Source organism: Bacillus rossius, chromosome 2 (assembly GCF_032445375.1).
Source record: "Bacillus rossius redtenbacheri isolate Brsri chromosome 2, Brsri_v3, whole genome shotgun sequence".
Taxonomy (NCBI): Eukaryota; Metazoa; Arthropoda; class Insecta; order Phasmatodea; family Bacillidae; genus Bacillus; species Bacillus rossius.
In genome coordinates, this window is record NC_086331.1 from 104,867,779 (window position 1) to 104,895,442 (window position 27,664).

General features: G+C 41.0%; 1 protein-coding gene across 3 annotated transcripts in view; it reads right to left on the reverse strand.

Annotated features, from left to right (window-relative positions):
• LOC134529546 (potassium voltage-gated channel unc-103) overlaps positions 1 to 27,664 on the reverse strand; it is a 408,698-nt gene that overhangs the window by 337,432 nt on the left and 43,602 nt on the right. For 2 of the 3 annotated variants that reach the window (XM_063363750.1, XM_063363749.1), the window contains exons 1-3: positions 20,734 to 20,870; positions 13,897 to 14,125; positions 3,062 to 3,233 (exon numbers count right to left, since the gene is read on the reverse strand). In XM_063363750.1, coding sequence (XP_063219820.1) covers positions 3,062 to 3,233; positions 13,897 to 14,125; positions 20,734 to 20,837 — 505 coding nt within the window. In that variant the 5' untranslated portion in view covers positions 20,838 to 20,870. Of the gene's footprint in view, positions 1 to 3,061; positions 3,234 to 13,896; positions 14,126 to 20,733; positions 20,876 to 25,483; positions 25,631 to 27,367; positions 27,599 to 27,664 lie in introns of those variants that run through there. The other variant, XM_063363748.1, reaches the window with a different exon arrangement.

Genomic DNA, 27,664 nt, shown 5'->3' on the forward strand with positions numbered 1-27,664 from the left:
GTAAACCTAGCTGTACAAGGGTAAACGCCGAATTCAAATTTATTTTACTGATTATAGTCGAACTTTACCCAACAAACTTGTATAATGATAAGTTAATCCGGGTAAACCTAGGTTTACTTCTTCTAACATTACACTTAACGTATATAATGTCGTATTTTCTTAATTTCATTAAATATTGTTAGAATTTATAAAAGTATATACCTATGTCACTATACATGTCACTCTATAGCAATGAAATTATTAAAAATCTATGTTTTACCTATTTGTTGATCCTGCGGCTGTTGCCGGTGCGAGGTGCTGGCGCCGGTGTTCGCCTCTGATTGTGACGTCACGGCGGACTGCGTGGATAGCCTCAAGCTTGAACTTGAACCTTGACCTTCAAAACTTGCCGAAATTTGACAAAACTTGACAAAAAGTTTCCAAAATTTGCCAGCATTTCAACAAAATGACTCGAAATTTCCAGTTTTTAAGGAAAATTTTTAAGTCAAAACCCCTAAAATAAAATTATAAAAATAAAACTTTCAATTTTCTTACTGAATAAACATGTAAAAAATAAAAAAATCTTTATCCTAAGGGACTTAAATATGTTTGCCTTAAAAGAAAGAAAATTCCCCAAAGTAACATTAATTCCTCCATTAATAAAACAAACACCCTTAGCCGTTAGTAACATTTGAGCTTAACGTCGTCAGACTTATTGAATAATGTAACGTTCGCCATAATGGATGCCGCTATCGTTAAGTCCGCCATCATTAATTATGACATCAGGTCCGTCATTTTTTTAGAACCATCCGCCATTTTTAATTATGACATCACGTCAACAATACTGAAATCCCGTAATTATAATCCAAAAATTGAAAAAATTAAAAATAATAGAAATATTTTTAAAAAATAATATTAATGTAATTAAAAATAAAACACAATTATGGCATGCAGCTTGGAGACCTCAGGTAGGACTCGGTGAGAGCAAAATAATGACTGACCACCCACCACTAATGCCAAAGCAGGTATAATGTCAACCGGTATGTCATGGAGGCCATTTTGTAACTGCCATATTGTTTTCGTCTGCATCTGTCATATAGACCTAGAAATTCAAAATAAATTTTAAAAATATTAATATAAGAATTTATTTAATAGATTCATATTATCTGTTCGATCATGGGTTAAAACAATTAATTTTATATTAGAAATATTTTAATTAAATATCACCTCAATTTTAGGATTACCGTGTAAGTAACAGGTTCAAAAAATAAAATAACAAATATTAAATTTACACATATAATATTTTTTTACAAAAATTCTACTCCATTACACAAAAAGTTTCAATCTCGTACACATTTATTTAATTCTGCATTGTATTAAAATGACTTACTATCAGTTCCAATCGGATTACTGAAGCAAGGTCCAACTACATTCATTTCCCACATACTATTTTTCTTCTTTCTAGGTTCATTTTCAATATGGTGGCCAAGATAGCCGACAGGATGGCGGTTGGCACGGCGGTTTAGTAATAAATATTATGGTAAAATATTAAATTGAAGTGATAACTAAATATTTTAATCCTTAAATGACTTTTTTTGCATCTACGAAGGATTGATTCCAGAATTTAACGTGATTAAATAAATATATTAATGGTTTTTTGGAATTATTTTTGGATTTTTTAGAATTTTTTGGTTGATAGGCGACTAGGATTGCCGACAAGATGGCAGATGCCATGACGGTCTGGTAATAAAGTCTACTGCACTCTAGTGGGTAAAATTAAACCAATATAGCATCCGAAAACTATATGGAATATCCCAGATGGCCATTATGATGTCATACTGGTTGGCATCATACTTACCTTGGCATTAATGGTGGGAGGTAAGTCTGCTGGTAGCCTCTGTGGAGAAAGGACCCATCGCCATTTTTTGCTCTCACCTGGTTCAAACTCAGGACTTGAAGTCTGTGAAATAATTGGGTTTTTATTAAATTTTTACAAACATTTTTTGTTTAAATAACCTTTTTATATTTTTTTCATTTTTTGGATAATAATTGCGGATTTTCAACATGGCGTACGTGGTACAATAATGCAAAATAGCGGAAGGTTCTAGAAAACCAAATGGCGGGCCTGACGTCATATTCATGATGGACATGACTTCATAATTAAAAATGGATGAATCAAAGATGGCGGAATCCAATATGGCGGATATTACATCATCTAAGATTGTTGCTGAGGTCAAGGTCAAAGGTCCCCAGCGGCTCAGTGCGGCTTGTCGATGGGGAATTTATGCCACTTTGGGAATTTTTGTTCTTTTAAAGACAGAAATATTTTGAGGCCTTTCGAATTGCAATTTTTTAAATTTTTTTATGTTTTTTCCCTCGAAAATTGAAAATGTTTGTTTATTCAGGCTTTTTTTAGGTAGTGATGGATTTTTTTCTCCAATAACTGGATATTTTGAGACTTTTGGCGAAATTTTGACAATTTTTGGCAAATGTCGGCAATTTTTGAAGGTCAAGGTCAAAGTCATCCAAGATGGCCAGCGTGAGGTAACACTCAAAGATGGCGTACACCGGCACCAGCCGCAGGATGCCTTTTTATATACTAGTAACGTTACTTAACATGTCCTCAAGTAGAATAACGTATGATGTGAATAATAAATAATAAGCTGATAATTGCCAAGTACTCTTAAGGTGCCAAGATCATTGGAAACATTTTTAAATAATTCATTCTTGCACAAGTTACTATAATCTCAAACTAAAGACACGATATTTTTTTTAACTTAAATTATGCCAACATAGCATGCTTGAGCAGGCAGACATGTTTAAATTTACGTGTTTTTTTAAGGATTACATAATTATAAGTTTCCTTTTCCATTGTTATTATAAAATACATTAGTTTTCGATGTATATATATTTTTAATTAAATTATTAATTTCTTGCTGAAAATTTAGGTCCAATTAAAACTTATTCACAAAGAAAATATGGTTGTTGTTATTATAGAATGTTTTTTCGTCTACTTTTAAAATGTTTATTATATTTCATATTTAGCTGATTTATGCGTTTTGCTTGCGTTCTAAATACTCACACACACTGACAGTAGCGCTGCGAATAGGCCCTTTGCGGTTTGTGATTGCTTCCAGGGCTGGCCTAGACCTCTGAGCGATTGCGTCTAGCGAGGCGGCGTGCGACACAGAGTCTGGGACTTTAGCGGCTGTAGGTTCCTCCAAGTCCCACAAATTTGTACTTCGTTGTGAGAGCTAGGACAGACATGAATGCATTCAAAACAACGTGCTAGCATACTACATCATATTAATAAATGACCAGCAATTACATACAACATAATCTAAGTAGTAAGCCATGTATTTATTCACTATAGGCAACTATAGATGCGCAACTTTTTGCTCAACATATAGCCAAAACATGTTGAGCGACGATGGGTAACATTTCTTTAGCAACGTTGTCTGTCCATACATGATCAGTCGTTGAAAAGATGTTCGCTAGAACACACTATGGACATTGTCACGTGGACATCTATACATGCCAAAATACAATGTGCAACTACAGGTATATGGAGACAAACAATATGAAACGCATTATGTTCCGCATCATCTGGAAACGTCATGCGCTTTTGTGCAACGTTGCCAAACACGTTTGTCACATGTTGCGCCTCAATTGTTGCCTAATTAATATATGTTTTACATTCCTTATAGATATGCCGTCTATTTCAAAACAACACCGAAAACGCATAGTGTGATCAGAAAACTGATAAACTTTTAAGAGGGAATTATTACTAGAAAAACATGGTTTGAGCACAGTGAGGGATCAAAGGTCCGTGTATGGTGATGTGTGTGCGTTCCATGTGTCGTCAAGAAACCCAACCAGAGCCCTACAACATTTAGTTGACAACAAAAGTGGTTTAAAATGTTTACCTTCAGCTTGATTACAGATCCTACCCTCGGAGGTGCACATGCGGTTATGCGCCCGGTATGTCATTTTCTGAGTGGATTATTACAATGAAGTCCTTTCCTGATGATACAGGATAATATACGCCATAATCTTTTACATTGGTCCACAGAATGCAGTCGAGAGCTGTAAGATATGGTGACCATGGTGGTCCTGGAACAAGACTTCTTCCACCAAATCCATACATGTGGACATGTGGCGTCCGGATGGTGTAATACATTGCATTAAAGTCCTCTGGAGATCCGTCGTGTTACAACCACATTACATAACAACCCCGTAGTGTACCGCGTTGAAAATGGTAGGCAATCCATCTCTTACAACTATTAGGACACAAAAAACAAGTTCAAACTTATGATGCCCCACAGTACACAAACCATGCTTTCCTGAACACGAATCTCCTCTTTTTTCCGCACGACATACTAAGCGATGTTCGCTATTGTTTTGAATCATCCAGTGTAGCCCCTACTATATATAATGGCCACAGTTACAAAACTTTTGAGCATACCCACACATCACAAAAATATCCTAAGTAAATTCAAGGTTTATAATGTTCTAGGATGTTCATTAGATATTTTCAATGTCTGTAGAACGTATCAAAGGCATCCTCTGTTTATGTGATTTTCGCATTTGTTACAGATTTACATATCCCATGAATACCCAAATATTTTAACATACCCTCAGGTAATTCGATGCTACATTTACGGACATTTAATTTGTGTGCACATTACATGTCTTGATGATATCTGCGACTTTAATCTGAAAATATTCCAAAATGTATCTGTCTTAACTACACCCCGGTACATCTCACTGATAATTAGGCTATCGCATGCATGTATTGGACAAATCCACGACACTCAAACTACATTAGGAGCTGCATGGGTCAACGACCAATGAATTTCCCTTATGTGCAAGCCTACTATTTAGTTAAACAAATAGTTATCTGCGTTATTAATGCTAAACACCAGGTAAGAGAGGAGCGACTTGCTGGAGCAAGAAGGTCCTAAATTGTCAGGTTTTATGATTTGAGAGCCGTAGGTGCCCGTCAGCCTTGTAAGTTGCGTGAAACGACTCCACGGTGTGAGACAAGTGACTACTTGCAGTTGTGGAGGAAAGTAAAAGAATATTGGGAATAAAACCTACCATCAACGCAAATTTACGCCAACTCTACGCTAACAAAAATCTTTCACCAAGCATAAATTGAACAATGATCGCTGAGCTGCACTGTTGAAAATTTTCACCTCATTTTTATAAAGAACACTGCTTACAAAATATTCAGGATCTTACATGACTGTAGAGATATCATTGTAAATTTACGGATTATCAGTTTAGTTTATCTAAACAGAACTCGCAAGAATCATCTAGAAGTAAAAAGAAAATCTTTAGAAATTTGTTAAAACTACAACAGAACACTCTTCCTCCATCCGCCTGCGTGTTTGCATTGTTTACAATGGAAAATAAAATAACGACAGTGGGGATTCGGCGTACTATCTGCAATGATCTGGTTATCTGTAGCTTCAAAGAGCCCTTTTTCAAAGTGAGGTACAAATATCATTGACAAGTGGGGGTCGGCGAGTATTCGAAGAATATTTGATTACGTGAATAATTTGATATTCGATGTGAGTAATATATATTTGGGGCTCCAGAGCCTTGTTCGTGTTTGTTGAGCCGTAGAGCCGGCCACCATCGTGGATAGTGACACCCCGGTAGCCATTTTGGTGTCAAATTTACTAATGACTAAAATGTTTCCTATTTCGAAGGTAAGTTACCATTTTTAGAGAAAATTACCCACATTTTTCCTCGAAAAATTCCAAATATGCCATTTTCCTCAAATAGAGTTAATTTTCCTCAGGGAGGGTCAAATTTTCCTTTGATACCCCAATAGGGGTTGACCATAAAGTTGAAAATTTTTAATTTTGACAAACAAACTCCAAAAAAAAATTAATTGTTTATTTACAATATTTAATTACTTAATTTATCGCGGTCCTGATTTCGATTACGATGAACGTAAACAAATAATTTGTTTATACAAATTTGAAAATATAATTTTATTAAAATTAAATTAAATTTTTATTAAAAACGCACTTACATCATGGGCCATAGGGTGCTAATTTCGAACCTAACTAAATCATTCCTTTAAAAATGGTAACCGGTCCTTCCTCATTGATGTTCCAAATCAGACTGACCATCACCACTAATGCAAGGAATATACATAATACCAACCAGTATGCCGTAATGGCGACTATACTGGATGCCGCTATCATGTTTTCGTCTGCAAGAGTTTGCTGCCACAAGGTTGGGTTAATTTATATCCACACACTAGCGTTAATCACCAGACTGTCGTCGCTTCCACAATCCTGTCGGCAATTTTGATCGTCATATTGGATAACAGTAATTATAACCTAGACATTCCGAAAATATTCTAAAAATCATTTCAAAAATTTACATAATTATATACTGATTCATTCGATTGATTCCTGTCTTCTGTTCGATCCTTGACTGATGCATTATCAAAAAAAGGAAACACTTTTGGAAGAACATCCAAAAACTGAAAGTGCATTTGGAAGCTCATTTAAAAACAAAGGAAGCACATTTTGAAACACAATAAAAAAACACATTTAGAAGAACTTTAAAAAATGAGGCACATTTGGAAGCACATTATAAAAGGAAGCACATTTAACGAAAAGGACGCACATTTGGACGAAAATTCAACTTGGTATGATACGATCTCAACCAAGGGATACGATCTCATCATAGGGATACTATCTCATCACTGGACTACGAGCCCATCGGAAGAATATGATCCCAGGAGTATAGTAAAGGAGCTCCGAACCCAGGTTCCAGGCTGAAATGTGTGAGGGGTCAATGACTGACCGACCTCTGGCATCACAGCAGTCATTTTGGATGACCTTGGCCTTTGACCTTAACCACTGACTTTGACCTGTGACTCCAGCAGCCATTTTGGATTCGCCATTTTGTTTTGCCAGCATATTGTATTTCCGCCATTTTGTATTAATGTCATTTTGTATTGCAGCCATTTTTGAATTATAGGACTTCCCACCATCTTGGAATCGAATTTCCCACTACCTAATGTTGCACTTCTCGTTACGACCGCCATCTTGACAAGTATGACATCATAGTTGCACTTTTCGTTATGGTTGCCATCTTGGATTCTAAAACGTTTCGCCTATCTGAGGATAATTGCCCCTCTCCAAGGAAATTTGGCCTCTTAGGATTTTTTGAGGGAAAAATGGGGAATTTTCCAAGAAATTTGACACCTAAATGGTCGCTGTGACGTCACAATCCTAGTTGGTGGTTTGGATCACTACTCCACAGCCTGAAGCCTGTACCAGGTGCCCCCTTTTTATAATACATGTGTATATTAGTTTATCTATTTCTTCAATCAAACCCTACACCCCCTGAACACAAATCACACAAATCCTAAACACCCAATATCCTGCTAGAACCGTATCGATATATATTTACATAAAGCAGAAAATATTTTAACACTTTACTAAGACATTAAATGAAATATTCTATGGTAAACTTAAAACAAAAATGTGCGTTCCATCAATAATGTTTTATAATCAGAAATGTTTGATTTTTATCCTGGAAGATAAAAACCTAAATAGGTAATAAGTATTTCAATAATATTATTAATTGTAAAAACTAATTTAAAAACAATTTTAAAGCAATTTGATATTTATTTTAATTTAAAGTGTAAAATAATTTTAGTGTCGATTATTTCACAAACACTACCGCAAAACCAATGGACTTAATTAATTTTATCTACAATAACTCCCAACCAAATGTATTATCGAATAAGTACTTGTACAAAATATCCCTCTGATTATATATCCTTGCCAAACTAAAAATTTTGAATGAAATGAACCAAATACCCGTTTTTATATAACTATTTTGTTTAAACCTATTGGGTACTTCGTAAATTGTAAAAAATCTTTATTCGTGATGAAAGTCTAAGCAATTGTGTATGAGTTTTAAGTTATAAAATTTAAAGATGATTTAGTGAAGTACAATATTATCAAATCAATGCTAATTTCTGGTCATAATTTAGTTTTCAATGTAACATTTTTTTTAAATTTAATTTTTATAGTTTTTAAACACATTTATAGCTATAACAATTTTTATGGTTTGTATTTACTTAAATAATATGACTACAGATAAGATGAGAACTTAATGTCACCTGTGATACACTCTTGTATCATGTTATCTCTGGTCTTCTCGTGATCTTGTATGTATGCAACGCAGGTGGAGGTCTTTTATAAACTTAAATTTCCGTACTCTCTCTTCTGATTGAATTCTCTTCAGAAAGAAGCGTTTTTTACTTAAGGAACTCACAACTGTTACTTGTAGTTTCTATCAGCCTTGGATCCTTGTATTGTTTTGACTTGTCGAAGCAGTGGGTGAATTTCAATGACCTTCAGATAGTCAGTCATATATAGGGCTAGAAACCCGTAAACTACGCGAATTATTTTTAACGCAAGGTAGACTGCAAACGTGCCTTGCTTTAATGATTAGATCACATTTGTTTGGACACTCTCCTCTATGACTGTAGGCCAGTCAACTACCAGCTAGCAGTAGAGAGGCTGTATAGCATCAACCCACTCCAAAGAAGAGAAGGTTCTACAGTAAGAAATCAGCCAAAGGAAAGCATATCTAGGCAAAGTATACATAGTACTATTAATTTTCGCCCCACATGAAAAGTATCCACGAAATTTCCGGGTCTTTAAATAAGACCAAGCATTTTTCACTAACAGATTTCCAGACCAGCTGAGTGTTAAAACTTTTTAGCATTGTCTGTGTTTCACGTTTGGCTGGGTTTATTTCAGGTGCATGTATACTGTCAGCACAACAGTATTTGCATCCAGTACGCGTCTTGAATGAACTGGCAAAATAGGGCAATGGAATGGCTTCTCTTACAAACGGCCGCCAATCACAATCGCTATCGTGGACATGACTTTTTGCAGTCTAATGAGCAAACATATTTTTTTTCTTGCAAAAAATGCCCCTATCTATAAAAACAGTTATAATTTCCTTACTTATAATAGTCTCTAAAGCGATGGACCAATTGTATATTAATTTTTCTAAAGAGACTTTTGGTCTTTACATGTATTTCCAAGGTAAGGGGGGACTAAAAACTTGGCTACGTGCACCAGTTTCAGTCCCACGCTGAGGTTATGTCGCAGTTGATCGTGTTGCGCACGTCGGTGGAGGTCACCCAGGCGCCTGACCTCTTCTGGCTCGACGGCATTGCGTCTGGTGCGGGGGGGGAGTTGTAAACAGTCTGATCGCGATATCACGTGACTTCCGCCGCCGTGGACTCGCGAGCCGGTCGCGTTGATGGCGTTGTGCCACTTCTTTGCTCGCGAGGCGAGTTGCAGATGTTCTGGGCCGCGCTGAGGCCAGGGAAGGAGCTCGCGACTCTAGCTTTGCGACCTCTTCAAGCAAACCGCTTTCCTTATTTAATTGCAGTGATCGTTAAGTCTGGCTATCACGAAACACGCGAAAGTTTTTCATTTTCTCGTCATTAATTTTAGTTAAGCGCTATTTCTGTAAATTTAACTCTATATCGATCTTAACTATTTTCAAAATATATTTACTAAATGTATTATTATTAGCGTAAAACGTCTCGCGAAAGTGTTTGTAGCTAATAACATTTGCGGAAATTTTTACGCCTATTATAATACATTTAGTAAATACCCGGTGAAAGTAATTGTGACAGAATAATAAATGCAAGAGGAGTGAAGCGTTAAATTAACAGGACTAGCCCTAAACTAATAGTAATGAGGAAAAAATGAAAAAAAATCCACACGGCGTTTGAAACACATCCTTAAGACATTAAAAAACTCTTTATAATGATATTTAATTTACTTGGATTTTGCTAAAGTTTTATGAAGGCTTCTTCGACAATTTTTTATCAGAAAAATACCTATAGTTTGCTACTTACTAATACGTATTTAATTAAAGTACATATAATTTATACACGTCTTTACTTAAGGTTGTATTTTGTTTAAACATAAACTTTGACAGAGTCTTATTTTTTAACGTTTTATGTGTTGAGGCTGGGAAAAATAAAAGTTTTACCCCCGACTATTTGAATGAAATCATTTTACGAGAGTGACAAGTTTTTCGGGGATTTTAGTGCTTAATTCAATTAAATACTATAGAAACACTTATTGTTGTAGTTTGAGTAAATTCTCTGTTATATGCAATTAGTTTTTGTGTAGTTTCACCTTCAAATGCGTATACCAGCTTTGAGAAGCACTTTAGACCATAGGTCGTATAGATGTTTCCAACTTATTTTATCGTGATGAACCTGCAGCCGTAGTTTGTGGGTCGAATTCAGACTCTTCCTATACTTACAGATAAATTATTTTCGCTTATGTACATTAGAAATTGTAGGTTTTGGCGTTAGAGCAACAGTTTGACAATCGAAAACAACCGAAACGGACTTTTGAAATTTCGTCGGTTCCCGCGTTTCGCGCGTTCCTGTTCTTTCCCCTCCTTTCCCCTTCCGCCCCCCCTCCCTTTTTTTGTTTCTTGTGTTGATGTGAGTTCCCCTTCTTCCCCTCTCTGGTTTGACACGAGCTCTTGCAGGATAGCGTGCTTTATGAGGGCCGCGAGCGGCTCTCTCGCTCTCGTTTCCTTCTTGTTTCTGATTCAGTTAACCTGTTTTCTGTTAGGCTCGCAGTCGTTTCGTCGATCGAGTGGTGTCACGAGCTTCGGCTATTGCAGTCAATTCCTTGCCATGAAGGTTCCACTTAGCCGTTAACTCATTTTGACGTGGATACGTCTTTAAAATTGCTTCCATAGTGGGAGGCAATTCAAAAAATCGAATGATAACAAAATCGGGGGATACAGTTTGGTGTTGCAGCTACACATCTATCATCTCCATCCAAAATTTAAGTACACCAGTGGATAGCTAAAGGATCAAAAAATTCGTTACGCTAACAGAGGACTGTGACGCATCGCGCGCGGTGGAGGGGGAAGCGCCGCTATTTTGAGGTCATTTTGCTGCGTTTCGAGATTTCCATTTAGTATAACTTTTGACTCGGAGAAGCCACGGCGTTCGTTTGAGTTTCAATCAACAGCTCTCGTCAAAATATATCGATTGCATATTTAAAAAATAATGTAAAATAGATACACTGAATATATATGGTGTTAAAATAAAAAATATATGATCAAACATGGAAACCCGAAGGACTGCTTAGTGTTCAAACATGATTATAACATACATAAAATAGCGTATTTTATATTTTGTATAGAAAATACTACCTGTTACGTACACGTATTCACGTACAACACACTGCCGTGTTCATGACACAGCCACACCCCCTTTTTTCGAATGAAAGGTTACTTAACATTGTGAGTTAACGTGGCAACACTTTTGACAATATGTTACTAACTCTCTCCTGTCTAATACCGAAATGGATGTCACCTAAAACTAGAACCGCTTGTATTTTTTAAAAAATCCTACATTTGATAAAAAAATTAAATTATGTTTGATGAAAAATTTTGTCTTTAATATATTGATTATATTATATTAATATGTCTTTGTTTTTGCCAAGTCCTCTGACTATACATTGGACTGTTTTATTTCCTTATTATATTTCTCTTAACGTTCTTTACTCACAGTGGAATTTATTTTCCCAATCACCCACCATCAACAATTATGTTTTATTTTCTTTATTGTTTCTTCAGCGTGCTGTGTTTGTGTTTATACACTACAACTTCCTTCTAGCTTTCGAGAACAAAAATAATAAAAAATATTTGCCCTATGTCTACAGGCGATAGTTTTTCCAGGTCCAGCGAACACCTGTGCCGAGGGGAAAGTATTCCACTTCTCACCTCTGCAGACGTGCGAGCGCCTGGAATGCCCGAGGGGTACTTCCTGCTCCGCGCCGCTGCTCAGCGGGTGGAATACCAGCAGGCGCAACTCGTGGCTTCTGTGAGTTTTGTCTCCTGGGATTACTCACTTTCCCTTTGCTATAATATTGTGTAGAGCTAAGAATATCTCCCTGCATTGACCTTTACTTGATGAGCTGGTGTGAGTGGTCATATCTGTGTATTTTTAATACAACAGCTACCGGAGCATAAATTCAAACTGCCAGTTGGACGAAATTTCGATGAGAGATGCATGGACCAAGATAAAGGAACAACAACAAGGATATTAACTGTGATTTAAGAAGAAGACCCTATATAGAAAAAAAATATTTAAGGATGAATAATGACACAAGAGAATCAGTCAATTTGAAGACTAGAACACACAACCTCTAGCATACCCAAACAGAGATTAGATATAGGTGGTGTATCAGGATATGACCATAATTTGGAATAATATGACAAGTGTAACTTTTATATTATGTTTTGTGTTCGCATTGCATACAGTATTTTTCTTTTTTCAAATATTTGCCACTTGTTGGCAGCGAGTTAATTATAAAAAGGTACATACCATTTGGTTCCGGGAAATTGGGAAGGTAATTGATAATGCTATTAAATAAATTTACTATTTATAGGATATATCTAAAAGTATTTTACAAGTAAATTTGTTCAACGGCATCGCAATAGAACCAGTCTACTAGTATTCCATATTGTAAAATATGGGTCATAAATTACTTTACTAAATTTTCTAAATGCAATTAAAACATTTTGGTACCAAAATTTTATGACTCTGCTTTAATTAACCATAGAAAATAAAACTATCACAGCTAGTTAAAGTTGTTGCAACCAATGCAGTTCAAAAATAATATGCGGAACACAAACTGTTAATTTAAATATATATATATTTTTTTAAATGTTTAACGCATCATTAAATATACATTTAAATGTGAGGTTTATATTTTGATTATCAAACATTTTCTAGAAGATCACGATGCAAAAATGAAAATGGCAATAATAGCACTCGTGGTAACGTGCAAGTGTCGACCAAAGAACTTGAATACATATGCAGGTTATTTTTTACAGATGGTCCTCGATGGTCAAGACCGCTGAAGCGTCACGCTCACGTGTCGGGGGTCGTGTGTTCGATCCCGACAAGCCATTGTGATTTACGAGTCGGGCAACAAGTTGTCTGGAGCGCAGTATGTTCCAAGAGGTCCCGCGTTGCCTTCAGCCTCTGTGCGCACATGAGGTTTGCAGAGCTTCAGAAGAATCCACGTGATTTGAAAACTGCTCAAGACATCCAAATGTTTTCTGTTTACGAAAAGCATTTTAGAATACGCCGGGGGCGAATGAGTCGTTCTGTTTCCGTATCTCGTTTTTTTTTTTAAATGTGAAAATGATTAAAACTCGTGTTTTCAGAATATTTTTTTAGGCATGGAACATCCCGTACAGATTCCTGAAAGCACTCAAGGGACCTACAATACACCTTTATCTTCATTTCTCCGCCATATAATGTTGTGGTTACCACTCAGCTCTCATAGTTTCCCAATGCACGACGAGAAGACTGCGCGCCAGTTCTGAGGAGACACCGCGCTAGAAGCACCAGCGAGCGTCGCACTTATCATCCCTATCACTAACACAAGATACACCTCTTAACCGTGCAACGTAAAGCCCTAACTTTTCCCTTATCTTAGTCATGTTTACAAACGAAATTTTGAAGGGAAAAAAAGTATGTGAAATAACTGGACGCGAAGCGAGGCTACGGCTTTTGAGTGGTCAGACCACTCGTCTCCCGGGGTCACGAGGCGGACGTTGCTGTGAGCGGGTGGGTTTTCTCAAAGTTATCCCGTTTCCCCCACCCATGCATTTCGTCAGAGTTCCGTGCTCGTCTGTAAACAAAGGCGTGTGCAGGGCCGTGACAAGGTGGTAACCCCCCCCCCCCCCGCGTTTCTGACGCCCTCGATTCGACCAGGTGCAAATCCCATTGTTGGAAACTCAAAACTTTAGAAACAAAACTGGCTGGACTCCGTCGGCGAGCCTGGGTCGTTTGGAACTTACCACTTCCGGAGAAGCGATTGGTGCAACTGGCGGCGACGTGTTGTTGTTGTTGTTGTTGTTGTTGTTGATCGGCGGTATTTCTGGAATAGTTTTAGGAGGCGGTTGCGATACGGGCCTGGGGAGTTTCACGTCCCCGCTGGACTCCCGGGAGAGAGAGGCCCTGGCCGCCTTGGCCAGTTTTATTCGTTGTCTCTCGACCTTTGGCTGCGAAGAGTGACCAGTCAGAGGCCTGCAACACAACGCGCACAAGCAGTTACAACACGGCCACAGCACCATCGCGACAGTTTAACAATTATTAGAGACCCGAAAAAATCGCGATTCAATTCGCGATATCCTAAAATTGAAATAGTTATACACCAATGCTGCTTCTGCCATTGGCTCACAACTCATATTCAGGACTCTGGGCCAATAATAAACACGTACCAAATATGTAACGAATCACATGCTACTACGTTGGGACGTCTCACACGACAGCAGCCAATGAGTGGGTGACATTTTCCCGAGTATACATAGAGCTGTGGAGTTCATCCTAGCGGTCATTGAACCCGCGAATTTTTCCGGTCCCTAACAATTATACGGATTAATGCAACGAGGAGGCGTTGCATCGCAGACCGTGATAAATTAGAAATTAACGCACAAATCTTTATTATTTTTCTGTCGTTAGATCACTGGAGATTATATTAAGTATGTAGATGCAAGATTATTTCGCAGACACTGGGTAGCGTTGAAGCACACACTCATCTGCTTCACATTTGCGACGGAACTACAGGGTTCATGACACGACCTTGACGACTCTTGAGCCAGTTATAAACAAGGAGAAGAAGCGGTTACCAAATAACGTATAACCCACCAAAGGATGTGACCATGAAATCGATCAATGAACACTATGAAATGGGTTGAGCGCGAATTTCAAGTTAATACTATCCTGGAGTGAAATGAATGTGCCAAATAAAAGTAGGTTAAATTATATGATGTTCACAACTGAATATTATGTAATGCACTGTAAGTAGTATATTTCAAGCGAGTGCACAATAATGCAAGCAATTTATTTTCAGAAATAAGTGGTAAATCATTGGGCCACAGCTAAATCAGACAGTACTCTCTACCATACAACGCACCAAAGCCGCTTGAAATATTAACATAATGTACAGACTGAGTAATAACAAGGTATTTAGTACTAATTTAGAATTAGCAATATTTTTGGTCGTTTACTGTTTATGCAAACTGTCATAGCGCTTTTACCAGCTGGTCAAAATGAAGTGTGATGGATACGGTGTTCGATTCAAAGGCAAGGGATGGTTTCAAACTGTCATATTGATTCTATAGCCTATGTACTCTCTTGAATGGAAAATAATAATGCACTGTTCCAAATCAATAATATAGCATCCACTAAATATTGCCATTTAAAAATATATTACTATAATATATTCAAGAAATATATAAACATATTCTAATTTTATTATAATTCTGTTAGAAGCCATAAAGTGCCTAGTGAGACCTTAAACATAAGGATGGGGCGGAATATAGAGGCATAGAACGGCTATCTCCGGTGATGATAAACACTGACATACGTAAAAACATTCGCTAATCTTATTGAGGTCATGCTGTTGAAAATATAATCATTTTAATAGCAGTTTGGAAATGCTGCATGGAAATATTTTGCCAGCGATGTCATTTTGGGTTCTATAAAAAAAATCATTACTCTGTTTGTACGTGATGATAGGAACAGATTTCAGTTCCCGAAACGTCGCAACTGTTGTGTCTTTAAAATCCCAGTGTTTTCGTCTGTGCCATCCTCGTTTTGTTGTATAGAATATCTGTTGTTTTTTTTTTTTTGTCGCTGTGTTCGCCTGTGCGTCGCTGTGTTGTCATCGTGTTGTCCAGATTATCTGTTTTGTATCAACTGTTTTTCTCTGTGCTGTCGAATGTTGTAGTTTGTCTGGTTTTTTTCTGGTCCTATTAAAACAGTCCGTCATTTTCAGCTCACTGTGTTCGTCTGTGCCGTGATATTCTTCCTGACTAATTCCTTCCACGGAATTCTCTGTGCTGTCTTTTCATATAACATTTGACAATGGCTGATTTCGTCTTTCTTTTCTGTGTGTTTGTGTATTCATCTTTATTGTCCATTTCTGTGATTACTCTACGATACACACCTAAAACCAACAATGGCTTGAGTCCGTAATATTTTATCAATCTTTCCTATTGCAAAATCATTCGAAGAAAGATTATTACAAATATATTTGATGTCAGAACAAAACAATTATGAGGGTGAAATTTTACAAATATTTTTTAATGGTAAGATATACTTATAAGAACATTTTTTTTTTAAATTATTAATAATAAATTGCTTCAAAATTACCCATTTTCATGGTGAGTTTAGTCGTTTGTTTCGCCTCCCTCCATCAATTTATTTACGTTGTGGAAAACGTACACATCTCCTTAAGTGCCGTACGCTCTTTGTTCACATTTTTTATCGCACTTGAGAGGACTGTGGCATAGCGTTCCAGGCTGTGTCATTGCTATACGTACATCTTGCGCAGTATCGCATAATTTTGACAAGCCTTGTGCATTGGACGTTTCGACCAGTCAGTTACTGGGTGCGCCACGATTGCACTGTACGCACCTGAGGGCTGTAGTACTTCGTTCAGATTATTTCTCATGTGTGCTTTTAAGCTTGTTAGCAGAACTTTTTTATGCGTATTATTGCCACCTTAAATAATGTGAGAAAATCTCTCAATAGATAAAGTCCCCAGGCGAAAACCTTAACTGTTCAAGACATGCAGAACTTTGCTTCGTTAAGACATGTTTTACAGGTTGCACTTTAACCATTTACTATGCAGCGAACGTTGGGCATTAATTTTGTTTTATCTAGTTTTATTAATGAACTTTTAAAGTTGCGTACACGCACTTGTATGCAATAACATTTGCATAATCTTACAATTAAACATTATTAGCTTAATATTGCCTATAGTTAATTACTATGCCACGTCATATTTTATGGCATTCAAATTTGTTTTTGATTTGATAAGGTTGCTAATTATGTTAAGCAAATTGTGCTCCATATTTTTGCGTAACTCCTTTCATTTTGTTACCAGCAATTAATTTTTTATCCTCTATCTTCAGGAAGGACAAAGCCTTGATCTCTTTGCTTGTTGATTTTCAATTAAAACACGTTTGTATTTATGAACGTATTATTTGTTTTCTTTTCAATGTCGAGTAAGCTCACCCTGCGCTTTGTAGTAAAGTCTGGGGACTCGCCCTGCGCTTTGCAGTAAAGGCTGGGGACTCGCCCTGCGCTTTGCAGTAAAGGCTGGGGACTCGACGTGCGCTTTGTAGTAAAGGCTGGGGACTCGACCTGCGCTTTGTAGTAAAGGCTGGGGACTCGCCCTGCGCTTTGTAGTAAAGGCTGGCAACTCGCCCTGCGCTTTTTAGTAAAGGCTGGGGACTCGCCCCGCGCTTTGCAGTAAAGGCTGGGGACTCGCCCTGCGCTTTGCAGTAAAGGCTGGGGACTCGCCCTGCGCTTTGTAGTAAAGGCTGGGAACTCGCCCTGCGCTTTTTAGTAAAGGCTGGGGACTCGCCCCGCGCTTTTTAGTAAAGGCTGGGGACTCGCCATGCGCTTTGCAGTAAAGGCTGGGAACTCGCCCCGCGCTTTTTAGTAAAGGCTGGGGACTCGCCCTGCGCTTTGCAGTAAAGGCTGGGAACTCTCCCCGCGCTTTTTAGTAAAGGCTGGGGACTCGCCCTGCGCTTTGCAGTAAAGGCTGGGGACTCGACCTGCGCTTTGTAGTAAAGGCTGGGGACTCGACCTGCGCTTTGTAGTAAAGGCTGGGGACTCGTCCTGCGCTTTGCAGTAAAGGCTGGCGACTCGCCCTGCGCTTTTTAGTAAAGGCTGGGGACTCGCCCCGCGCTTTGCAGTAAAGGCTGGCGACTCGCCCTGCGCTTTGCAGTAAAGGCTGGGGACTCGCCCTGCGCTTTGTAGTAAAGGCTGGCGACTCGCCCTGCGCTTTTTAGTAAAGGCTGAGGACTCGCCCCGCGCTTTTTAGTAAAGGCTGGGGACTCGCCCTGCGCTTTGCAGTAAAGGCTGGGAACTCGCCCTGCGCTCTTTAGTAAAGGCTGGGGACTCGCCCCGCGCTTTGCAGTAAAGGCTGGGGACTCGCCCTGCGCTTTGCAGTAAAGGCTGGGGACTCGCCCTGCGCTTTGCAGTAAAGCTGGGGACTCGCCCTGCGCTTTGTAGTAAAGCTGGGGACTCGCCCCGCGCTTTGCAGTAAAGGCTGGGAACTCGCCCTGCGCTTTGTAGTAAAGGCTGGGGACTCGCCCTGCGATCTTAAATTTTGCATGGGACCGAGTACGCTTCAGAGTTTACATTGAAATTGTTCTCTAGTTTCACTGTGAAGCATTCATCAATGGTCTGCGGACTGCTTACACGTCTCAGCACATGGGGCGAAGAGACTGGACTGTTTCTGGTTCGCCTGCAACAGCCGGCCTACTGACCACTCGAGAGCACAGAAACACTGAAAATGTCGTCCAAAGACTACCAAAAAAAATCATTATTCCCAGGTCCCGGTGGGATCTCGGAGTTTGGTCAAGCTACAGGGCAGCCTCGTGCCAGAGACAAGAACACGCCTAAGGGGAGAGGGAAATGCACCAAATGTCGACAAGCCCCTTGCTGCGTCATGGCTGCTCTGTTATTCATTGGTTCAGGCGCAGCGCTCGCCACTTGTTCCCTGGCTTGTCGTGCCACTTTCACGACCCGAGAGGTTACGTTTATGACCGCGTTAACGCGCCTCATTCGGCAAGAGATTGCCCGCAACTTGGGCGGGCCACCACGAACATGGCCGCGGTCGAAGGTTTGTGTCGGCACTTGTGTGGCAGGAGCCAGTCCACACGAATGCCGGCTCTAAACTCACCAAAGAATAACAGGCGAAGGAATTACTTAGGTACAGGCACGTGTTCAGAGGGTAATAATCTGCAAGGATAATGACTGTAGACTCACCAAAATAGGATAATTTGAGTAGTTGATTAGGTGTTGGCACTTTTTCGGCAGGAGCCAGTCTACAAGAATGATGGCTGTAGAAACTCATCAAAGTTGGACTGGGTAAGGAATTCCTTATGTGTCGGCAGGTGTGTGGCAGGGGCCAGTCTACAAGTGTGACGGCTGTAGACTCATCAAAGTAGTTCTGGCTGAGGAACTGTAATGTCATGTTGCTTGGTTGGTGGGCTCTAGCCACGTTTCGGACTCCACGTGAACGCTGCAAAAACCTTATTTTCTTATTGTATTTATGTAGTTTTAAAGACTTAATTTCTTTTTGGACTTGTAGTTTTAAAAGTCTGGACACTATCTGGTTACGAATATATTGTTGTCCCTGCGTAAGTCGTGACTCCAGAACGACACTAAAATCCCCGAGGTATTCTGCAACACAGTGGACTCTGAATATGAATCTGTTAAAAATTTCTTCGAGTCGATCGAATTTCAACGTTAAAAGTTTATACAAGTATATTTTGTATTTTTGACTATAGTTTTATTATTTGTTTAGTGAAATTACCTTTTTTGTGGTAGTTTAAAAGTTTAAAATTAAGAATATGGCTTGGTTTAATCATTTTAATATTCCTGTGTATGACCTTCGGATGTAAAATGCGCAATTTTGACTGAAATTACAATATCTTGTTCACGTAGAGAAAGTTATTTCCTTAATAGTCCTGCCTACTTGGACAACCAGCTTCTCCGGAAAAATGTTTTATGGTTATAAATGCATGTTAAATACTATTTGGTGTGAGTCAGAAATTTTCGCAATATCGCTTTGAAACTAAACTGTGATGTGCACAGCGAACAGAATAACACAGCTGGGAAAAATTGGAATATGTTTTTCTGGGTTCTTGTTTAAAAATTTAATACATGTGAAACCTGTGAAAACACTCCATAGCTACAAAAACGTTTTTGGAATTTTTCTTTCGTAACCCAGTCTATATTCAGAGTTATTGTGGCATTTGTTTGAAAGCGAAAAATGGCTGAAGCACGCCAATGTTTTTAAATATCTAAAATCATGTTCCAGCACATTTCTGTATCACCAAAGCAGAAATCCTTGTGTGTTAAGGTGGACACATCTAAGTCTCCAAGTAGACATGCCATGGTCTGCTGGTGGACATGCTTGGATTTACAGATGGACAAGCCTGGCTCTTCAGGTGGACACACCTATGTTTCCAAGTAGACACATCTGGTTCTCCAGGAAGGCACACCTGGTCTCGAGGTAGACTCTGGGTGTCCAGGAGAACATTTATGTTCTCCATGTAGAAACGCCTAAGTCACCAGGTAGACACACCTGAGTAACCAGGAATACTCGCCTGCGTTTCTAGGAAGACACACCTGGTCTCAAGGTAGACACGCTTAGTTCTCCAGGTAGGCACACCTAGGTATCCAGGAAGACAAACCGGTGCCCAGGTAGACGCACCTGGATCTCAAGGAAGTACATGTGAGTCACCAGAGAGAAAGGCCTGGGTCTCCAGGGGAAAGAAGTGCTTTATTTATACGATTATCACTGGCGAACGCTGTAAGTCTGTGTTGAAAATATTATTTTTGCTATATTTGTATCAACAACTTATTTTTAATGTTTCACTGTAATGTATTTTCTGTAAAAGAGTGGAATAACAAATGATATGTAAGACTTTCTGTTTGTTATTGATAATTATCGGCAGGTACTGTTATGGCCAGCTGGACGCAAGTAGTGCATGCTCCCGCTTAGAGCACTAAACTCAGTCACGGTTGTCAAATTTGTGTTGCCGTTATGAATTAAAAGTATCCTGAATACGAGCGACAACAAGACTGCAAAGCAGAAAAAGACGCACATGTGTTCCCGAGCGGCATCGTGCTCCTCTTCGTGCAGGCTGGCCTCGCTAGACGGCGAGTGGTAGCTGGACAGCCACAGGCTGCGACCTCGCAGAGAGCCCATCTTGAAGGACTGCTTGAAGGACTGGCGCGCGCGGTCCACTGCAACAACGGAGCAATACAAGTCAGAACAACAGTGTGCCTCGCTAGACGGCGAGTGGTAGCTGGACAGCCACAAGCTGTGACCTCGCAGTGAGCCCATCTTGAAGGACTGCTTGAAGGACTGGCGCGCGCGGTCCACTGCAACAATGGAGCAATACAAGTCAGAACAACAGTGTGCCTCGCTAGACGGCGAGTGGTAGCTGGACAGCCACAAGCTGCGACCTCGCAGTTATCCCATCTTGAAGGACTGCTTGAAGGACTGGCGCGCGCGGTCCACTGCAACAATGGAGCAATACAAGTCAGAACAACAGTGTGCCTCGCTAGACGGCGAGTGGTAGCTGGACAGCCACAAGCTGCGACCTTGCAGAGAGCCAATCTTGAAGGACTGCTTGAAGGACTGGCGCGCGCGGTCCACTGCAACAACGGAGCAATACAAGTCAGAACAACAGTGTGCCTCGCTAGACGGCGAGTGGTAGCTGGACAGCCACAGGCTGCGACCTCGCAGAGAGCCCATCTTGAAGGACTGCTTGAAGGACTGGCGCGCGCGGTCCACTGCAACAACGGAGCAATACAAGTCAGAACAACAGTGTGCCTCGCTAGACGGCGAGTGGTAGCTGGACAGCCAGAAGCTGCGACCTCGCAGTGAGCCCATCTTGAAGGACTGCTTGAAGGACTGGCGCGCGCGGTCCACTGCAAAAACGGAGCAATACAAGTCAGAACAACAGTGTGCCTCGCTAGACGGCGAGTGGTAGCTGGACAGCCACAAGCTGCGACCTCGCAGTTATCCCATCTTGAAGGACTGCTTGAAGGACTGGCGCGCGCGGTCCACTGCAACAATGGAGCAATACAAGTCAGAACAACAGTGTGCCTCGCTAGACGGCGAGTGGTAGCTGGACAGCCACAAGCTGCGACCTCGCAGTTATCCCATCTTGAAGGACTGCTTGAAGGACTGGCGCGCGCAGTCCACTGCAACAACGGAGCAATACAAGTCAGAACAACAGTGTGCCTCGCTAGACGGCGAGTGGTAGCTGGACAGCCACAAGCTGCGTCCTCGCAGTGAGCCCATCTTGAAGGACTGCTTGAAGGACTGGCGCGCGCGGTCCACTGCAACAATGGAGCAATACAAGTCAGAACAACAGTGTGCCTCGCTAGACGGCGAGTGGTAGCTGGACAGCCACAAGCTGCGACCTCGCAGTTATCCCATCTTGAAGGACTGCTTGAAGGACTGGCGCGCGCGGTCCACTGCAACAATGGAGCAATACAAGTCAGAACAACAGTGTGCCTCGCTAGACGGCGAGTGGTAGCTGGACAGCCACAAGCTGCGACCTCGCAGTGAGCCCATCTTGAAGGACTGCTTGAAGGACTGGCGCGCGCGGTCCACTGCAACAATGGAGCAATACAAGTCAGAACAACAGTGTGCCTCGCTAGACGGCGAGTGGTAGCTGGACAGCCACAAGCTGCGACCTCGCAGTTATCCCATCTTGAAGGACTGCTTGAAGGACTGGCGCGCGCGGTCCACTGCAACAACGGAGCAATACAAGTCAGAACAACAGTGTGCCTCGCTAGACGGCGAGTGGTAGCTGGACAGCCACAAGCTGCGACCTCGCAGTTATCCCATCTTGAAGGACTGCTTGAAGGACTGGCGCGCGCGGTCCACTGCAACAACGGAGCAATACAAGTCAGAACAACAGTGTGCCTCGCTAGACGGCGAGTGGTAGCTGGACAGCCACAAGCTGCGACCTCGCAGTGAGCCCATCTTGAAGGACTGCTTGAAGGACTGGCGCGCGCGGTCCACTGCAACAATGGAGCAATACAAGTCAGAACAACAGTGTGCCTCGCTAGACGGCGAGTGGTAGCTGGACAGCCACAAGCTGCGACCTCGCAGTTATCCCATCTTGAAGGACTGCTTGAAGGACTGGCGCGCGCGGTCCACTGCAACAATGGAGCAATACAAGTCAGAACAACAGTGTGCCTCGCTAGACGACGAGTGGTAGCTGGACAGCCACAGGCTGCGACCCGGTAAACATCGCTATAATATTCCTGGGTGTTGTTTGATTTAATTCTGTATGTCTGATTCTGGTATAACTTAGCTAATTAATTGGAATTTTTATTTGAAAATATAAATTTTCCAAAACTTATAATTAAGTAAAAACAATTTATTTTACTAACTGTGTGTTTATTATCTTCTATTATTAAAATGACCAATGACCACAACGCTGACATACTTTCTGAAGCTTGTATCTATACTAATATTATAAAGCTGAAGAGTTTGTTTGTTTGTTTGTTTGAACGCGCTAATTTCAGGAACCACTGGTCCGATATGAAAAATTCTTTCAGTGTTGGATAGTACATTTATCGAAGAAGGCTATAGGCTATATTATATTATCAATAACATTAGGGATCCTTACTAAAAGTCCAATTTAGAATCAAATGCGTTGGAGGGGGTTAGATACAACATGCAGTACACGTACAAAGTGTGTGTTGACAATGCCGCAGGCGCTAGAAGTTTATTTCCTATTGCCTATTAACATTGTTGCCATGCACTAGATGCCTTATCATTCTTAATTTTCCCATACAAGTAAAAAACACCCGTGTGATATTAACAACGAAGCAATCAGTACCCTCATAAGAGTTCAATTAGTATTTAAATACTTTTTACCACTTTAAATCGCAAACCTAAACTATTGTTTTCTTTTCCTCTCTCTGTGTTTAATTTGTTTTTTATTGCCCTTTTTTCAAGTATATATATTTTACAGACTTGAAACTTCACAGTAATGTTCCTTATGTTACGCAGGATGACATTTTCCGAAAATTAGATCCCGTGGGTGGTTAAAACCAGGCAACAGTGGGTACTTTGTCTGCATGAGAACAGGATTTTGCATTGTTCATTCCTTCTGCGTCTCCATGGCAATGGGCATCGCGCGGCAGTGGCGTACCCACAAGGAGGGGCATGTATAATGAGCGGCGCAAGAGTGATCTGCCTGTAGACTGCCGTAGCGAAGAACGGGTACATCAGTTGTACGTTGCGTGCACGAGTCGGGAAACCATCGGTGCTATTCATTTTCTCTCCGGTACATTATACAGCATTGTAATAAATTTTCACTGATTTTTTTTTATTTACCATTACTGTAAATGAGAGATGTGGCTTAATTTTTTTTCCATTAGTATAGCCGTCCGAAGCCGGGTCGGGCAGCTGGTTAATACAATAAAACTTATTAAGCAGCATACATATTTTTGTCTTAGAGGTTAAACTGGCCAAGTCTGTCTCATGGTTCATCAGTTGCAACCAAACTTTGCGAAAATACTTCACAGTTAAGAATATATAATTTAAGATCTCCTCCTTCCGCGATTTGTGTATTATATTATTTCACATCTAAACCGAATAGTATGTATAATGGTTAATTTAGTTCTAGTACATAAAAATATTTAAACAAATGCTTCATTTATTTTTATGTGCGTATGAATGGCGTTTATGTAGTAATATTTCTAGTTTAATATATCTTCAGAATATTTCTGTGTGTATTGACTCAAGTTATTTTAGCTAGACTGAATATGTTTTACTTATATGGTATTGAAACAAATGATGTTACTTCAAGTACGATTCAAAGCATCTCTAGTTGCTCCTTAGCATCCTTATTCATAAAGGCAACTACATACGAATAAATAAGTAAGAAAGTGAAAAGGTTATGTTGAATGAACCCTAAGTCTGAAGGTTGCATAGTTAGCTAGTTCACAGAACCAGTACCTGCTGGTCGCTTCTTGGATACTTCTGCTGTGACGAGGATCGAGCGCTGACCGCAATGCAAAGGTAGGGGGGACGGAGTACCCGGAGAAAACCCAGAGGCCACTGCAAAGTCCACCACATTTCACCGCTTGCGATGATTCCGGATGTGGCCGTGATCACCTCGGTGGGGGGTTAGAGACCTGATCATCCAACCCCAGCGGCACTACAACTAGTGAGTGAAGCATGAAATGTCACTTGTCATGCAATGTCCTCATTCACCTTTCATAATCACACGAATATTCCTTAACTACAACTTCTCAGTCTTACCGAACTAACCACTAAATTAGACATGAAAAGATAGGTGATAAATATTAACGACTGGTGGTTTTTTGCTGGGCTGCTCTATCCAGGTGCCTAGCGAGACGGAAGAATTACCAGAGCTGAAACAAAACACCACACACATTTACACAGAGCACTTCATCAAAAATGTCGTTGGCAGTATTGCTCAAATATTATAGTTTATCTTGTACTCTTTGTAAAAATATTTCAACGCCCATTAGTAGAGACCCATCTGGAGGACTCTGGGCCAATTAGAGACCCTCGATCATTGAAGAATCTAATCACAGGCTACCCATTCGAGACAACTCTAAAGTCAGCAGCCAATAACAGGTGGCATTTGCCCGAGTAAGTAGAGGATTGTGGAGGCTATCTTACAGGTCAATGAACCCACGAATTTTTCCGGTCTCTACTTGTCGCGTAAAAGGCATGGTTACGTTTGAACATCGGGCATTTCCCAGGCACTATATGAGTGCAGTGTTAAGACAGTTGGACTAAGAGAGCGACAAACACACAAGAAAGAGTGCGTCAGAACCCAGGGAACTCACGTCTGCTGGCCTTCTTGTTGGGGGACGCCACCTCGTCGACCTGCGCCGTCGGCGTGCTCAGGTCCTCGAAGTTGATGATGTACAGGCAGATGTCGTCCACCTCGCTCTTAATGGGCGCGATCACTTCGGAGCATAGGAACTTGGTACCTGAACATCGCACACAACATTGCGCTTGTAAATTCATAATTAGTTATTCAAGCTGGTTGCGTCCGAGCCACAGTACTATCGGGGCCAAAAACATGGGTGTTCTCAATTACGGATGTTTAGGACAGAACCGGAACATTTGGGTTTTTTGTCACGGTATGACAGAATGACTGCATAGGGATTGCTCCCATTTTATTTGTTAACCCAGCCCTCTTAGCCGAAGCCCTACCGGCCTGGGGCCTCCACGGGCGTGGATACGGATACGCTGTATACGCGCGGCAGGAGAGGTGTTAGAGATCCAGCTATTACAGAGTCTGAGGCTACCCATCCTAGCTTAGCCACCACCGTCACCCCCGCCTCACTCAGCTAACCAGGCAATTTGATGCATCCTAAGTTCTTATGCCTTGTCACCGTTGCTGGCGCCTACCCCGTTCTCCCACATCACACTGGGACCCCTCAATCACCCAGTGTACCCGTGGTCCGGTGGAGGTCTATGCAACCTCTGCTAGCTGTCCAGGCTAGCACCGGAGCTGTGTCGTCGCTCACCACGTTGACTCCGCATCGGGCTAGAGAACCCTTGGAGCCTGCTCCAAGCGATCGGACAGCGGGCTATGAACCATTGGAGTCCTGACTAAGTGCTTATGAATATGAGTCCTGTCAGGTGTTGGGGTCGAACCCGCGACCCTCGCCACATGAGCTTGACGCCGCAGCGACCACGGCTACCGCCACGACTGTAGCCAGGATCTTGTGAAGGAAGGGGTTCAGTTTTACCATTATACTTAATTTTTAGTACTAATTCTTCTTTATGATTGAATTTTTAAAGAAAAGTGATTGTCGCACTAAAATCTCAGGGAATAGTAGACTTTAATAACTCTAACATTTACACATAAAAAATGTAAGTAATGATTTTGCTTGAGGAAAGAAAACAGAACACATATTATTTTATTTTATTGATTTTAGTACTTTGTTCTTAAGTAAAATATTCTTTCATGATTTCGTTAAACCTCACGATAAATACATATGTAGTAATATTATTAAATACATGAAAGACATACGGTAACTTGTGTACAAACCAACATTTAATGAAGGCTATATGAAAAACAATTTCTGCAGCTTTAGTGAGTGAGAGCTAAGTCGGGCTATAGTAGCTAATGTAGAGGAAATATATTATTGTAGCCCAGTCAGGATTATAACAAAACCTCCAAAATATTCTCTCTGACTTAGCTTGTTTTTCTGTTTATATATATTTTTATTTATTTATTTATATATTTATTTATTTATTGAAGTCCTGGAAGGGAGCTGGCCGGACCCACCGACCTCTCCCTGGCCAAGTCCCTGCTGCCGAGGACTTGAGCGGAAATTGGCTGAAGTGCGCGCGTGGTAATGGACGCGCAAAGTTCACTAAGCAAACATCGCTACTTCTCGGTGCGACGAAGCAAGCCATACCAGCCAGGTGTACAATGTCCCATGATAACTTTGACCTGTCATATTGACAATATATTGTACTACGACACTGAAGGGATAAGAGGGGACGTTTCTGCAAACATCGAAAAACACGATGAGAGTTAAATTCCAGCAGTGTCTGCCGTGACAGTGAACAATATTTACTTTCACGACAATAACTGGTTTCACGTGAGGGGGGGGGGGAAAATCAGATGTGGCGCTAGGCGCCGGCCGCCAGCGCCTCCTTGACCACGCCGATGGCATGCTGCGAAGTGAGTGGCCCGTGCAGGAACTCACCGTCTTTGCGATAGTAGAGGATCTCGAAGTGGCGCTCTGCGCCGGCCGCCAGCGCCTCCTTGACCACGCCGATGGCATGCTGCGAAGTGAGTGGCCCGTGCAGGAACTCGCACACGGCCGCACGCTGCATCACCTCGGCGCGGCTGTAGCCTGTCAGCCGGCAGAAGCCGTCCGAGCAGTAGATGATGTGGCAGAGGCCGTGTTGCGCGTTTGCCACCACGAAGCTGCGGTCTGCGGGCAAGCACGCGTTCAAGCACACCTCGTGAACTGCGTCTGTACCGCGTCTTATCGTTGGCT